This window comes from Mus caroli, unplaced genomic scaffold (assembly GCF_978045245.1).
Source record: "Mus caroli unplaced genomic scaffold, Mus_caroli_1 scaffold_18, whole genome shotgun sequence".
In the NCBI taxonomy this organism is placed as follows: Eukaryota; Metazoa; Chordata; class Mammalia; order Rodentia; family Muridae; genus Mus; species Mus caroli.
In genome coordinates, this window is record NW_028227273.1 from 4310447 (window position 1) to 4324484 (window position 14038).

The 14038-nt window shown below is 41.5% G+C and overlaps 1 protein-coding gene across 42 annotated transcripts in view; it reads left to right on the plus strand.

The window, feature by feature from the left end:
* Positions 1-14038, plus strand: part of Nrxn1 (neurexin 1) — a 1038549-nt gene that overhangs the window by 622808 nt on the left and 401703 nt on the right. For 3 of the 42 annotated variants that reach the window (XM_021149700.3, XM_021149701.3, XM_021149704.3), the window contains exon 1: positions 1620-2897. The exons of 38 other annotated variants lie outside the window; for them this stretch is intronic. In XM_021149700.3, the coding sequence (XP_021005359.1) occupies positions 2651-2897 (247 nt within the window). In that variant the 5' untranslated portion in view covers positions 1620-2650. Of the gene's footprint in view, positions 1-1619; positions 2898-14038 lie in introns of those variants that run through there. One more of the 42 variants, XM_021149702.3, reaches the window with a different exon arrangement.

Here is a 14038-nt window from a genome sequence, read left to right on the forward strand (position 1 = left end):
TCACTGCAGATCTTTTCCTCCACACACCTATCTCCTCCATCCCTGGACCTATAGTCTTAAAAACAGATTCTGGGGATGATTTTCTTCATTCTCTTGGAGCTGTACTTTATATAACACATATAGAGATGACTCTTCATACGAACCAACATACATACTTGACAAAACGCAAGGATATAAGCAGGCAGCATACCTTAGGAGATGCAGGTTCTGTTGATATTTCAGCCTTTCTGGGTAACCGAGAAACAATGTTTTTACATGGAATAATGAAGTTCTGAAGAATTATATTCCCAGTAAAATGAAATAAGATTTGAGGGAGAATGGGGTAATGATGGATTGCCATATATTTGATATGGAACCCCTGGTATTTATTATTTGTCGATTGATTCACAAACTTACCTGTTTGTAAGCTAGCATCCAATATACAAATTCAAATGGCCATGTGAATAAGGAGCTGATTTGAATCAAATCCTCTCAGAATAACTTTCAAAGAGTAAGTTGCGTATGAGAGTTCACATCAAGTATGGTAACTCATTCCTATAATCCCAGTGCTTATGAAAAATGGGTAGGAGGATTTGGAGTTCAAGCCCAGCCAACACTACATGATATCCTGTCTTAATATAGCATTAATTAATAATATTTTAATAAAACACAGGCTCTCATATTTTTGCTGCATATTATACATAGAGTGAAAAGTGTATGAGAGGCTATGATTTCAGAGGTATGTGGATTTCTACTGCAACAGAAATAATTGCAAGACTCTCACTCTAGGGGGCACACTGCTGCCCTCGTCATTCGTTAACATAGTGGGCAATATTTCAGGTATAGCCCCCGATCTTAATCTGGAGGTGGCCACCTGTCTGGTTACATGAATAGTATAGGATCTAGAATGATAGGCAGGCTTTTTTATTTCCTGCCCCCCACCCCACTGGGACACAAAGCTTTCCAGAGAGATATTCAGTTTCATAGAAATGTCTTTGTTGTTGTTGTTGTTGTTGTTGTTATTGTTGTTGTTGTTGGGGTCAGTAGGTCTTAGAATGTTTGGCCCTGATTCTATTTCCCTTATGAAATTGGGTGAGAACCCGTCATTAGAAGAGGAGAGATCACAGTTGGACAAGTCCATATCTCAAGAATTCTTTGATATCCCAATTTATTTACTGAAAGACAGTTAATTCACATCACTTCTCTTTCTCTTCTCTCCCTCTTTTGTTCCCTGCTTCCCTCTTTTACCTCTTCCTTGGCTGCTCATCCTGTTGCCTTCCTAGACTTTCAGTTCCCCTGACTTACACTGGCTTCTAGGAGTCACAATGTTGTAATGGGAAGGAGGGCTCTTTGTTATAAATAATATGAGCAGTAAGCAGATCATCGGAACTGACGCCGAGTGGATGGTGTCAAGCCTTTTTTAGCAGTTTGGTTTTGAACACCCGGTAGAACAAGTTTGGTCCAATAAAAAAAGCAGAATTCCTTCCCTTTTAAGAGCTCTAAAGACACTGGTTACTTTTATGCAGAGGGGTAGGGGACAGTGCCTTTTGCCCAAGTGATTCAGAGGGAAGGATCACCTGGCTAAGGAGGGAGCGTTGCGTTTTAGGTGTTTCCCGCATCGCGTCCACGTGCCTCTATGATGTGTGGAGAATGCCAGGGAGAGGCAAAGCGGGCGGGTTTTTTTCGGAAAGCTAGACCAGCCTCCCTCCTTACATAGGCTCGTCCTCTGCATTGCATCCGAGCTTCGGTGATTTGCTGTTTGGAGACTGCAGATTTGCATAGAGCCCCTTGCTTCACCAGCGTGTGTGGTTTTTCAGTTCTTTTATTTATTTTTTTCTTTCTATTTTTCTTTCCTTTTCTTTCTTTCTTTTTCTTTTCTTTTTTAAAATTTTCTCCTTTTCCGCTCCTTCATCTGCTCCCGCTTTTCCTCCGCTCGCTTTCCCCAGTTCGATCCCTGCTGTCTTCACGAGGGTGCCCACTTCCCTCTGAACCCATCGTCGGGCGTAGTGTCAGGAGGCGGCGGACTCGGAGATTGCCTCTGGAGCAGGCGATGCGCGCCGCTGCTCTGCGCGCTGCCCGGGTGAGGCTGGCGGGAGCTGGAGAGCTGGCCAGGGCTGAATGGAGGGACGGGGTGCCTTGCGTCCATGGGGTCTGCTTCTTTCCTGAAAGGAGGCTGGACCGGCGAAGTGGTCTCCCAGTTCCCCACGCACAATGCTAAATGGATTTACCTAGTGGATTCCCGGTGGATGGCTGTCATGTAGAAGTGAAGACCCTCCGGGAGGAGCTTTAAACAATTTCCAGGCTCCCCAACCCTGGCACACACTCTCGCCCGAAACTCTTGGGGAGTATATCTGGAGAACCTGGAGCCCTGCAAACCTGGAAGCAGCCACCCTCTCTGCGCTTGCTGTTCTTCGGGTCTGCTTTTCCGGACAAGTCCTCCGGCCAGCTACATTCACCTCGGCTATGTTTCGGATTGTTTGGGGTGTAGGGCACTGCAGACTCCAGGACCCTGAGAAGACTGTCCGAAGGAGGGAGAGGATGGCTGCCCTGGCGCGGTAAGGCGGCCAATCCAGCAGCCAACCGCGAGCCGCCCGATCCCCGGCTTCCTCTTCTCTTCTTGTGCCCCAAACTTTGCCTCCCGCGGCGGCTGCCCCTTGGCGGGCGCCCCGCCATGTACCAGAGGATGCTTCGGTGCGGCGCCGATCTGGGATCGCCCGGGGGCGGCAGTGGCGGCGGCGCAGGGGGGCGCCTGGCCCTGATCTGGATAGTCCCGCTCACCCTCAGCGGCCTCCTAGGAGTGGCCTGGGGGGCATCCAGTTTGGGAGCGCACCACATCCACCATTTCCATGGCAGCAGCAAGCATCATTCAGTGCCTATTGCAATCTACAGGTCACCAGCATCCTTGCGAGGCGGACACGGTGGGTCTGCAATGCCAAGTTCTTGCGGGTTATCCTCTTCCTTCCCCTCTTCAACCCTGCACTTGATCGCGGCGTCTTGGCCCTTAAGGCTCTAAGATGTGGGAGCCAGAGAAAAGGGAGGTGCATTTAGGTGTGCTTGTTGGGAGCCACTTATCTCTTTGAAGACAATAGAAAGGGATGGGTGAAGGCAGCGCGGGTGTTTGTGGTGAGGGGTGGGAGGGGCATGCCTTGCCGAGGTGCTGGGAGATGTGGGCATCTAATACAGGACCAGCCTGGGCAGGGAGCCTGGCCCCGCTGGAAGGGGGTGTCTCTCGCCAGAAGGTCACTCAGTGGCCAGATGGGGCGCCGCGCTCCACAGAGGGACCTGAGGGAGAGAGATGAGGACTCTGCAGAACCTTTTGTCTGTGCAGCGCTGCCCCACCTCCAGACCATCTTCCCTGGCCCAAGCAGTGAGCATTCGAACCTGTGCATCTCTCCAAAGCGCTGCTTCCAGACTGCAGTGCCAGGAAAGAGGTCCCGGGACTAGGCACCCACTCAACAGGAGGCCATTCCCTCTTACCCCACGTGTGTCTTACTTGGATAAGGCAGCAGTACAGTGAGCCACCCTCTCTGATCTTGGTCAGTCCTACTGGAAACAGAGTTCCTCCTGGAAACCATCCTTTTTCCACTACACACACACACACACACACACACACACACACACACACACACACACGGCCGAATTATTCTTTAGATGCAATGGGAGTGGTCTGTGACTTCACAGACCCCATCTCTCTGAAGATTGGTCTCCTGAACACAGCCAGTCTAGCTTCCTCCTCTGTGCAATTCTTTCCATGGAGGCTTTCCATGGAGTGCAGGCTTCCTGGGCTAAGCCAGGAGTTCTGCCTGGAAGAAGAGAAATTTCAGGAAAAGGGACCTGTTTTCCAGTTTGTTAGGGAAGATATGAGTATAGAGAAATGCCTTGTGAGCCAGTATCCTCTTATGTTTAGATGAAAGCTATATCAGATTCACCGAATTGCCAAAAATAAAATAACAAAATCAGCCAGTTCCCCCCCCCCCTTTTCAGTGCACGTGAGGCTTTCTTCACTCCTTAGTCTTTGTCTTTTCTGAGTGAAAGACCTACTCATTTACCCAGCAGGCTGGAAGCTGTGATTACTTTCTTTGGCTCTTCTTCCATTTCTTTCTTGCAGTCCATTCACCTTTGAGACTCTGCTCCTTGGATCCTCAGCTCCCTCTCATGTATTTCCCCTCCCAGGGGCAACTGTTAGAACTATGATGTCGGCCCCTTCTCCTGGGATAGACTTCCTACCTCGGGACGACTGTGGGCTAGGCATGAAAAGCTACAGCATGATCTAATGAACAGAGGCAGGTCACCCTGGCAACCCCTCACTGGGAGTGGAATAGTGACACACTTTACATTGGCTCCAAATAATTGATTGTTTACCTCACCTGGTTCTTGAAGGAATTCCTTTAGAGACACCTAGTAAAACCCGAACCAGGGCTTTCTATAATATCAGAGGGCAGATCCCTGGGAAACAGTAATGAGTTCCAGGTGCTCATCCCTCTGACTCCTTAGATTCCGGGGAGCGTACTGCTACCTTACCTGAGTGTAGCCCTCAACCACTGCTCTGCCTTTGTGCAGAATTATAGCTCTCCTGTGGGAGGAAGGAGAGCCAGGGCACAGGAGGGCCAGACAGAGCGTGGGTGGGTGGGAGTGGTGTACCAGATGGGGGTATGTGAGGGTGTGGGATGGCTAATTGTAGCAGTGGGGCGCTATGAGCTAATTATCTCATGTGCACATAAGTTTCTTGTGGGTCTGACTCTGCAGAGTGACCCAGTGGTAAGGTCTGAGAATGTGGACAGGGCCTGTGGAGGTGACAGAGGACAAAAAGGACCCCTGTAGCAATTTGACACTCTTTTACAAATGTAGCTTCTACCCCAGGCAGATGCCCTCTGCTGGTCTTTGGTAACATTTATTTCCCTCCAGAATAGACTGAGTGTCTGTATGTGAATGAAAAATCAGGCTCATCTATCATTGAAAAGGAGAAATCACGATGGGCTGCTAGAGACAGTGCATGGGCCACAGTGGGCATTGGTCTTTAGGGTCAGAGAACTTTCTTTCTTTCAGAGAATGCTAGTTATGTGGCCACATTTGTTTGTAAAACCTCCCTCCATTCCTACATACTCACCAGTCAGAATTTAATAAAGAAAATACAGGTGTGAAGTTTTCACATGTCTCCCCTCCCTTCTCTAGAAAAGAGACAATTCTATAGAGAGCAAGCTAAGAACATTAGGCTGAAAAATCGGCGTCTAAGGGTCTTGCACTCCAAAACCAGGGTGTGCAGGGAGGGCAGAGGGCCCCAGAGCAGGGCTCGTAGGGTGGGAGCTTGAGAGAAACCTAATAGAAAGAGGTGAAGTAGAATTTGTTGGGTCAATAAGCTTGATGAATATTTAGCTAATTATTAGGACAAAGGGCTCACAAGGAAAGAATTGCTGAGCCTAATAGATGAGAGAAAAAGCAAAGCAAAAAGGTAAATGACAGTGTGATAAATTCCTACCAGGAAATGAAGGCAAGTTAAAAAAGAGGCTCCGTTTAAAATCTGTGACTCTTGCAAATGTGCATGTGTGGACAAATACATGAGCCTGTTTGGTTGTCTTAGAGTTTCTGAGAAGCATAAGACTGTTTATTTTTTTAATAATGATTACATACATATATGTTAAGTGTATGTAAGGAAAGGAAAGCTCGAGTAGCATATTCTAAGGAAGAAAATTTAGTCTCTTATGTTTTAGAAACTGCTGGATCCAGGTTCATTCTTCTTCATTTTTTTTCATGCTATGCTTCATTTGCACTATTATGAGGTGTCACTTACAAGGTTTGCGGGTGCAGAGGGAGCTCATGTCTACCACACATGCCTTTGTGTAAGCTGACCCAATTGCAAAGATTGTGGTGAGGATTTTCTTAAGTGCATATATATGAGGAGCAGATTTGGAGACAGTTTCTGCCTCTCCCCTCCCCAATTTTGTATGAATTTAAAAACATAGATGGTGAAACAACTTCTGTATAAAATTATTTTTTTTTAGTTAAGTCAGTGGAGAACTATGTAACTGTAAATGATAAGAAGCAAGGCTGCTTATAATTAAAGCCAACTGGAGTCCAGAATAGACCTGTGTGCTCAGCCAGTACTGCTTTTGTGCTGTGCCATATGTGTGGAGCAGAGAATGATGTCAGTGCTATGCTCAGGTTCCCTGCTCAGCTCCCAGCATTCCTAAGCACCAATGTTCTGCATACTTTAGAAAATTAGCTTAAAGCCTCTCAATATTTTCAGAAGATACAGAAAGGAGAAAACATTCACAGATCTTAGCAACTAAAGTCAGTTCTTCTCCTCCTGCAAATATGAACTCCGGAAATTATATTACTGTGATGAGCTTATACTATTAAAGAGCAAAATGGTTTCTTCAAGGGGAGAAGTGAACGAATTTTAAAGCTAGGCTTGTGTTTGAGGGAACTCAATGACATTAAATAAGGATAAAACTCATAGCTGGAATTTGTAACATATTCTTCCAAAGTACTTTCAAGGCATATGACAAAGTTCTAAGAGGAGTGGTGAGTTTTGAAGGGAGCTTAAATATCTTTTGTGTGTGTGTGTGTGTGTGTGTGTGTGTGTATGTGCAAGGCTACTGAGACATGTCGTGTCAGAGATGGGCCAAGAAACAGAGCCAATCTCTGATCAGAGTGAAAAAGAAATTACAGTCAGAGATTTGTGACCCCATAGCCCAAAGTGATTGTATGATCTCAAAGGTAGAGAGTGTTCTCCATGTGGCTTCATGGCTGGTCTTTTGGAGTAGAATTCATTACGAATAATCCAACCACCAGTTTTATGTCTAGCCTATCTTAACACCTCTGTGTGCTGCATGTAGACACACTCAGTTGGTGCCCCACTGGTGTCCTCAATAACTCTGTTGTGGACTATAACATGCTTGTTGACAGAAACTTTCTGACTTATTTTGGATCACAACCAAGAGAATTGACTAGCAAATCTTCACTATGTTCTGCCTGGGTGAAGATCGCTCTGGTTATTGATTACTATAGGTGACTGGAGACATTTAACTCTGAATGTTTGGAACAGGTTTTGCTACTCCACACTTGTACTGTTGACGTTGTAAGCAAAGACATCACTGATATGTTCTGAAGAAGATGGTCAGTGAATAGTGTTGAAACACATTTTTGAGACATTTATGTTCTAAATAATTCTGACAGCCTAGAGAAATTTTGAGTTTGTCCCCAAATAGTAATATATTTATGCTTTAGATTGTTTACCCATTTGCTGAGTATATATGCTATAAATGAGAAAGTATCTATGTTTGTTTGTATACCAGGTACCATTAAGGGCTACAGTATAAGGGAATATATGGGGGGAGGGGCTAGCTAGGAGGAGCCAGAGCACTTAAAGTCCAATCATTATATTTATACCTTAGCTCTAAAAGTCCATGCTATCACAAAATATCAATCTTTAGAAAAATAAATATAATTTCTCTTAGAAAACAGGTAACCTCCAAACACAATAATAAACAAAATCCTACAAAGTTTATCCATATGTAGTAGTCATCTGGACTGCACCATAAAATGGTCAAATAAAAATATGAAACTGAATTTTATCACCACTATCTTCTATTGCCTTAAATATTAATATTCCAGGAAGATTTCTTTGCACAATTCCCCTTTGTCAAGTTGATGCTTTTATTTCTTGTAGCATAAACACAAGTTTTATTTTTCAAATACACACTGGGCTTGTTTTATAGGCATATTTAAGATGGAAGATTCATTGGTTGAAATGTACACTGATGTGAATAGGCAGCTCAGTCTGGTGGTGATAATCCTCAGAGCTAGGTTCGTGTGAAAATTTAGCTATTTAGGAATTGTATAAATTTACAAAGTTGTTTTTTGTTAACTTATGAAATGAAAATACAATAAATGACAACACCAGGAACAACAAATAAGATGATCACGAACTTTACCCTATGCAAACTATAGAAGATTATACCATTTCGCAATTGAGAGCCTAGTAAATAGTCACTGTGCATAAAGGCAATGAACTCACTGAGTTCTAGGCCTGAGCCTGCCAGTTATGAACTGAATGACCTCTGGAATTGACCATTTCTTTAAATGTTAGCCTCTTTCAACTCTAAGGTTGAATGAAAACATCACTTCTCACTTAACACTGTGACAACAGAGATCTAAGTAGCTTGAGTGGACCAGATCGACAGGGTCATGCAAATAGGGAAAATGGAGGTTGAATCCATGTCTTTCAATGCATCTTCCTCCATGTTAAATATGTTTCCTTGAAGCTCTTGGGAGGTCATGGCCAGACCTGGTCTAGTTCATTTACACTTTTACCTGTTTAGTTGATCATCAAAGGTTTAAGCTTAGGTGTTTAATTAAGATTAAACATATCTCTCAAAATGGATTACATCATTTCTTATATAGAAAAGCAACTAGCCACCCTTCCTCTGCTTTTATCTACACTAATAGTTAGCCATCAGAGACCCAAATATTGCTATACCTTGTATTTCTCTTTTATGAAAAGCACATATTTTAATATGTTAACAATCTCAGTAGCATACAGCTTGCTTTTATTGTTTAGTCAATCAAAAGACTATAAGACTGCTTGTCAAAGAGCTCCATAATGGTACATTCTCAGTGTCAACTGAACATAAGAATCTTTTTAATTCTTCATGCTCTGCTTGTCTTTTGAAGAATTTTATTGATTCTAGGCATGCTTGCCCTACTTTTTCTGTTGCTATGATGAAATACCCTGACAATTGCAACTCATGGGACAGGGCTTACAGTTTGAGGAAAAAGTTCATCATAGCAGAGATTCCTGGCCAGAGTAGATTAAGCAGTTGAACCAGTTACATCCACACGTGGGAACTAGAGAACACTGAATACTGGTGCTCAGCCAACTTTGCTTTTTTTGTTGTTTCTTTTTCTTCTTCTGTTTTTTTTTTTTTTTTTTTTGACAGTCCAGGACCCAAGACTTGAGAAGAGTGCTGTTCACTCTTAGGGTGTGCCTCCCTATTTCGATTAACCTATCAAAGTATTTCCTCACAGCCATGTAAGAGAGGAGCTTTGAGACGAGATGCCTGTCAAAAGTTGACAGTAAACGTTATTGCAATGATTGTAAATGAATAATGAATTCAGGTTTTAAAAATAATCTGACCACACCAAGATTTGCTCAGGTGGTGACATACCTAGGTGCTTAGAAGTCCAGCCATGGGACTCATTCAGCCTCAGGGTCCACTTCCCTAGTGCTATCCCTTTAGCTACGATCTCATGGGAAGTCTGAAAATAAACACCTTTCATCTCCACTTGATCTTCATCTTGGCTCATTCTTGTCTACACAAGTTATAAAATATCACTTTGTAGAGAAACCTTTAGTAGCCTTTTAAAATATTCCAAAATGTTAGAATTTTGAGAGTTAATTATCCACACTGCATCCTTCAAGTTTTGACAGAATAGAGTGAAAACAACTATCTTTGCAAGCGCATATCCCGATAGTGCCTTACCATAAAGTTTCTCATTTAATCATCAGTGCAGCCTTGTCAGGGTGAATGGTCATTATTTGCTGACAAAGAAACACATTCAGAGAGATGATTTTTTTTTCATGGCCACTTCATTAATAAGCAGACATTTTTCTTTTGTTTTTTTCCATGACATGTATGATAAGGCAGAACTTTGAATACTGCTTTGAGTGTCATTGTACAACACCTGAACTATGTCCATTCATTACTCTCCAATTCAATTATCAAAAGATTGTTTAAAATTAGTCAAGGAACTAATATGTAGCTAACTCCTACGATTACTAACAATTTCCATGTGTGTGTGTGTGTGTGTGTGTATGTGTGTCTAATTATATATATATATATATATAAAATCTTATTTATTGGTACATTTAAAAGTATATATTTGTTGGATACCATAACAAATGATACTTCAATACATTTTATGTACAACACAGAGCAAGGGTTTTGTTTTTATTTTTTGTTAATTTACTCATTTATCATTTACAGCTCAGACTTTATCTCCCTTCTAGTCCACCCTCTGATTTTCCATATCTGATACCTCCTCTGCCTCACCTCCCAGTCTCCAACAGGATGTCCCCCACCCCCCACGCCCATCACACTGGACCTCCCCACTCCCTGGTGTCTCAGGTCTCTTGAGGGTTAGGTGCATCTTCTCTGAGTCCAGACCCAACAGTCCTCTGCTGTACATGTGTTGGGGGCCTCATATCAGCTAGTGCATGCTGCCTGGTTGGTGGCTCAGGTTTTCACCTTCAAGAATTTCAAGTGAAAATAAATGGGGCCGGGCGTGGTGGCTCACGCCTTTAATCCCAGCACTCGGGAGGCAGAGGCAGGCGGATTTCTGAGTTCGAGGCCAGCCTGGTCTACAAAGTGAGTTCCAGGACAGCCAGGGCTATACAGAGAAACTCTGTCTCGAAAAACCAAAAAAAAAAAAAAAAGAAAGAAAAAAAAAAGAAAATAAATGGGAAATTTATATCTGCATTTCAGGAATTCTAGCTAATCATACATTGTTATCAAAGAGAAAGAAGTAAAGTGGAAAGAGACTGATAAATAACATTTCAAAATCATGTTACAGCACGAGTTTCGGAGTATTATAACTGAACAGCAGTTGCACTGAAAAGATTTATGATTAAGTGTTGTTGAATCACAAGCAGAGTTTCTTCCAATCATCAGGTATAAGAAATATATGAAAAATCTATTGTGTTGACTGCTGGACATAATGCCATTGAGATTTGTTAATGGGAACTGAGGCACTATAGAGAGGCATTTGCCCAATGTATTTTTTTTACCATTTGTAGTGACAGTGATGAAGCTTTTGCCCAAGTAATCTTTTTAGAACCAAAACTTTTTCCTTTTAATAACATACATTAAATTTTATTTACTTCATAGAAGAAATTAATTTAATTCTGCTTTGTAGTATGGAAGTAACTTTGATAGAATATGAATTTGCCTTCTGAATTCTCTCCACTATAGAGATGACAAAGAACTCTGGTTATGCAAAACAATAGGAAATAGCCAATTCTATCATATGCCCTTGTTGAGTAGTTTCTTGGTGCTTATTATATGCCAAGAACTGTTCTAAACCTGTAACAAAATAGCAGTGCACTTGTTTTCACTGCTCTCTCAATTATATTCTATTGATATCTCACTCCAAAAACGAGGCTATCTGGGTACAGTGAAGTTATTGAGTAGCCACTTTAACAAAGCCGACACGATATATACAAGCAAACGCACTGGGAAATTCAGGACCCTTACTCCTTTGGGTTCTCTTCAGCAATTGAACATTTTCTGTTGTTTTTCTCATTTACCTATAACTAGAGGCACAATAGCTCAGATAAAGATTTTCCAGATTTTTAAATTGGACTAATTTACGACAAGTCACTTCTCTGCAAGCATATTACTCCTTCCGTACATTGACTGTGTTCCTAGGCCTTGCAGTTCTTAACTGCTCAACGAATCACAAGGCTTCCCTGGGCCCGCTCCCTTGGCACTGTGTTTATTCTGACAGATTTACAAATCTCCATATCTGCCACCACATCAAGTGGAAAGGAGTGATTGATTTAAAATGTTTATTAATATTTATTTAACTACCTTCATTCCAATTGGCAAATACATCCTCTACCCAGCTGATAATCTGGTATGATAATAGACTAATTTGCAAGTACAGCTATGCTTTAAAATGAACAGGCAACAGTTGGAATGAACTAGATTATGTGATTATATTCCTGACAAAATGGGATCCTTCTCTATGCCGTTAAAGTACATATTTCTCAAAGCAGGTTATAGAGATAAACTATTTTGAGCATCTTAACTTAAATATGTTATTTTATTTAAGAGGACTTGAAATTTTTAAAAATCAAATCTTATTCCTTGTATTGCCTGGATTTGTAGAACAATGTAAGGAATTTGAGCACGTCTTGCAGCTCAGTTCTGATAAGTTTGGGTACTAGATTATGAGTTGGGGCAATATTCAGAAATTATGGCTAATACTTTGAGGTATAAGTTTCTTAATTATATTTTCCATTAATAATCCTTTTGTCCATTCAATTTTACTCTAGAATTTTCATTTCATTTCATTTACTGGTATTGCCACTGCCTAAAAAATAGTCTGGGGATTTCGATACAGATGTCAGCTACCAAGTAAAGAATGGACCCTGTGCTAGCTTAAAAACGTTTCTTTTCTAGAAAGGACAGCAAGACTGAGGTTAGGTATGAAGCCATCCATCCTCTGTGGAGTCTTCTAAGTCAGGATTCATTCCCATACTGTCATTTGCTAGTTGATTATAAGTGCAGTCAAAACCGAAATTCATTCTTTCATCTGCTTTATCCAAAAAGGATGACACAGGTTAGCAAAAGAATAGCATGTTAAAAACACCAAGAACTTGTATGTCCCTGTTACTGTGGGAATTACATGAAGAATCCTGTGTCATTACTGAGTTGGCAAGGGTGCTGCAGTATATTGTTGGACATTTTTACCTTTTGAACACACACTCATATTTGAGATTAAGCCTTTTTAAAATAGAACAGGAGAAGACAGAGCACAGAGGGAAGGGGTTTAGGAAAAAATATTTCATCTGTCTTTGCCCAGCCTCTGAAAATGTCCTTAAACACAAAGCTGTCTTCACCTGGGTGTACCCAGAATAAAAGAGACTTCATGAAGGAAATAGTGTTTTCTGGTCCAGAGTGCCTGAAGTTACTTCTTTTTAATGCAGTCTCTTTGATGTTTATGCCAAAGTCAGCTAACATGCTAAATCAAATGAAACTTTCCAGCAACTGTAAACTTCCCTATTCTCTTCCTCCCTTCCTTTTCTTTGTTCCTTCCTTCCTTCCTTCCTTCCTTCCTTCCTTCCTTCCTTCCTTCCTTCCTTCCTCCCTCCCTCCCTCCCTCCCTCCCTCCCTCCCTCCCTCCCTCCCTCCCTCCCTTCCTTCCTTCCTTCCTTCCTTCCTTCCTTCCTTCCTTCCTTCCTTCCTTCCTTCCTCTATTATCTATGTATCTGTCTATGTATCTGTCTATCTATCCATGTATCTGTCTATCTATCTATCTATCTATCTATCTATCTATCTATCTATCTACCTACCTATCTATCTATAATCTATCTATTATCATCATCTATCTATCTATCATCTATCTATCTATCTATCTATCTATCTATCTATCTATTATCTATCTATTATCTATCTATCTATCTATCTATCTATCTATCTATCTATCTATCTATTATCTATCATCTTATCTGTCTATCATCTATCTATCTATCTATCTATCTATCTATCTATCTATCATCTATCTATGTATCTATTTACTTTTATTGCTCTTTGTATTGGTGCTTTGCTTGAATGTTTGTGCATGGGGCACCCTCAGAGGCCAGAAGAGAACACTGGATCACATGGAACTGGAGTTATAGATGGTTGTGTTTAAACATATGGGTAGTGATAATTAAAACTGTGCCTTCTAAGAAAGCAGCAAGTGTTTTAACTGTAGTCATTTTTCAGGCTCTCCCATTTAATTGTCTATTTTTGAGAGGCAGCTAGATGGTTTCTTAGAATATGTGAACAGTTTCTAATAGACACCTAATATCCGTGCTTTAATTATTTGTTTCCACTTATTGGAAAAGAGAGGCTGTTTGATAAAGCACTGCAACTGGCAAAAGTTTATACCCATTGAGATTGCATTTATTTCTGCTGAGTGTCAACAGAGTGCTATAAATGTTGGAATAGTCACTCTACAGAGCACCTCATCACTTATGCTTCCCAAAGTGTGAAGAAGACTTCTGATGACAGCATCAGCCTAGAGTTTTAAGTTCTGAGCAATTCAGTCAAAGAAATCCTAGGTTGACACATGAGGCTAGATCTCACTTATGTGCTCTATGGAGTTTGGTGAATCTGGCATTCTTCAGATGGTATGCGTGACCATGAGTATCTTCTCCATGGCACTAGAATTGTTAAGAAATAGAAAAAAAAGTTTCCAATAGAGAATGGAGAAAGTTTTCCATAAGGAAGAACACCTTCAGAGAGGCTTTTAAGTAACTTAATGTTAAGTGTAGAGGTAGGAGTCTTTATAC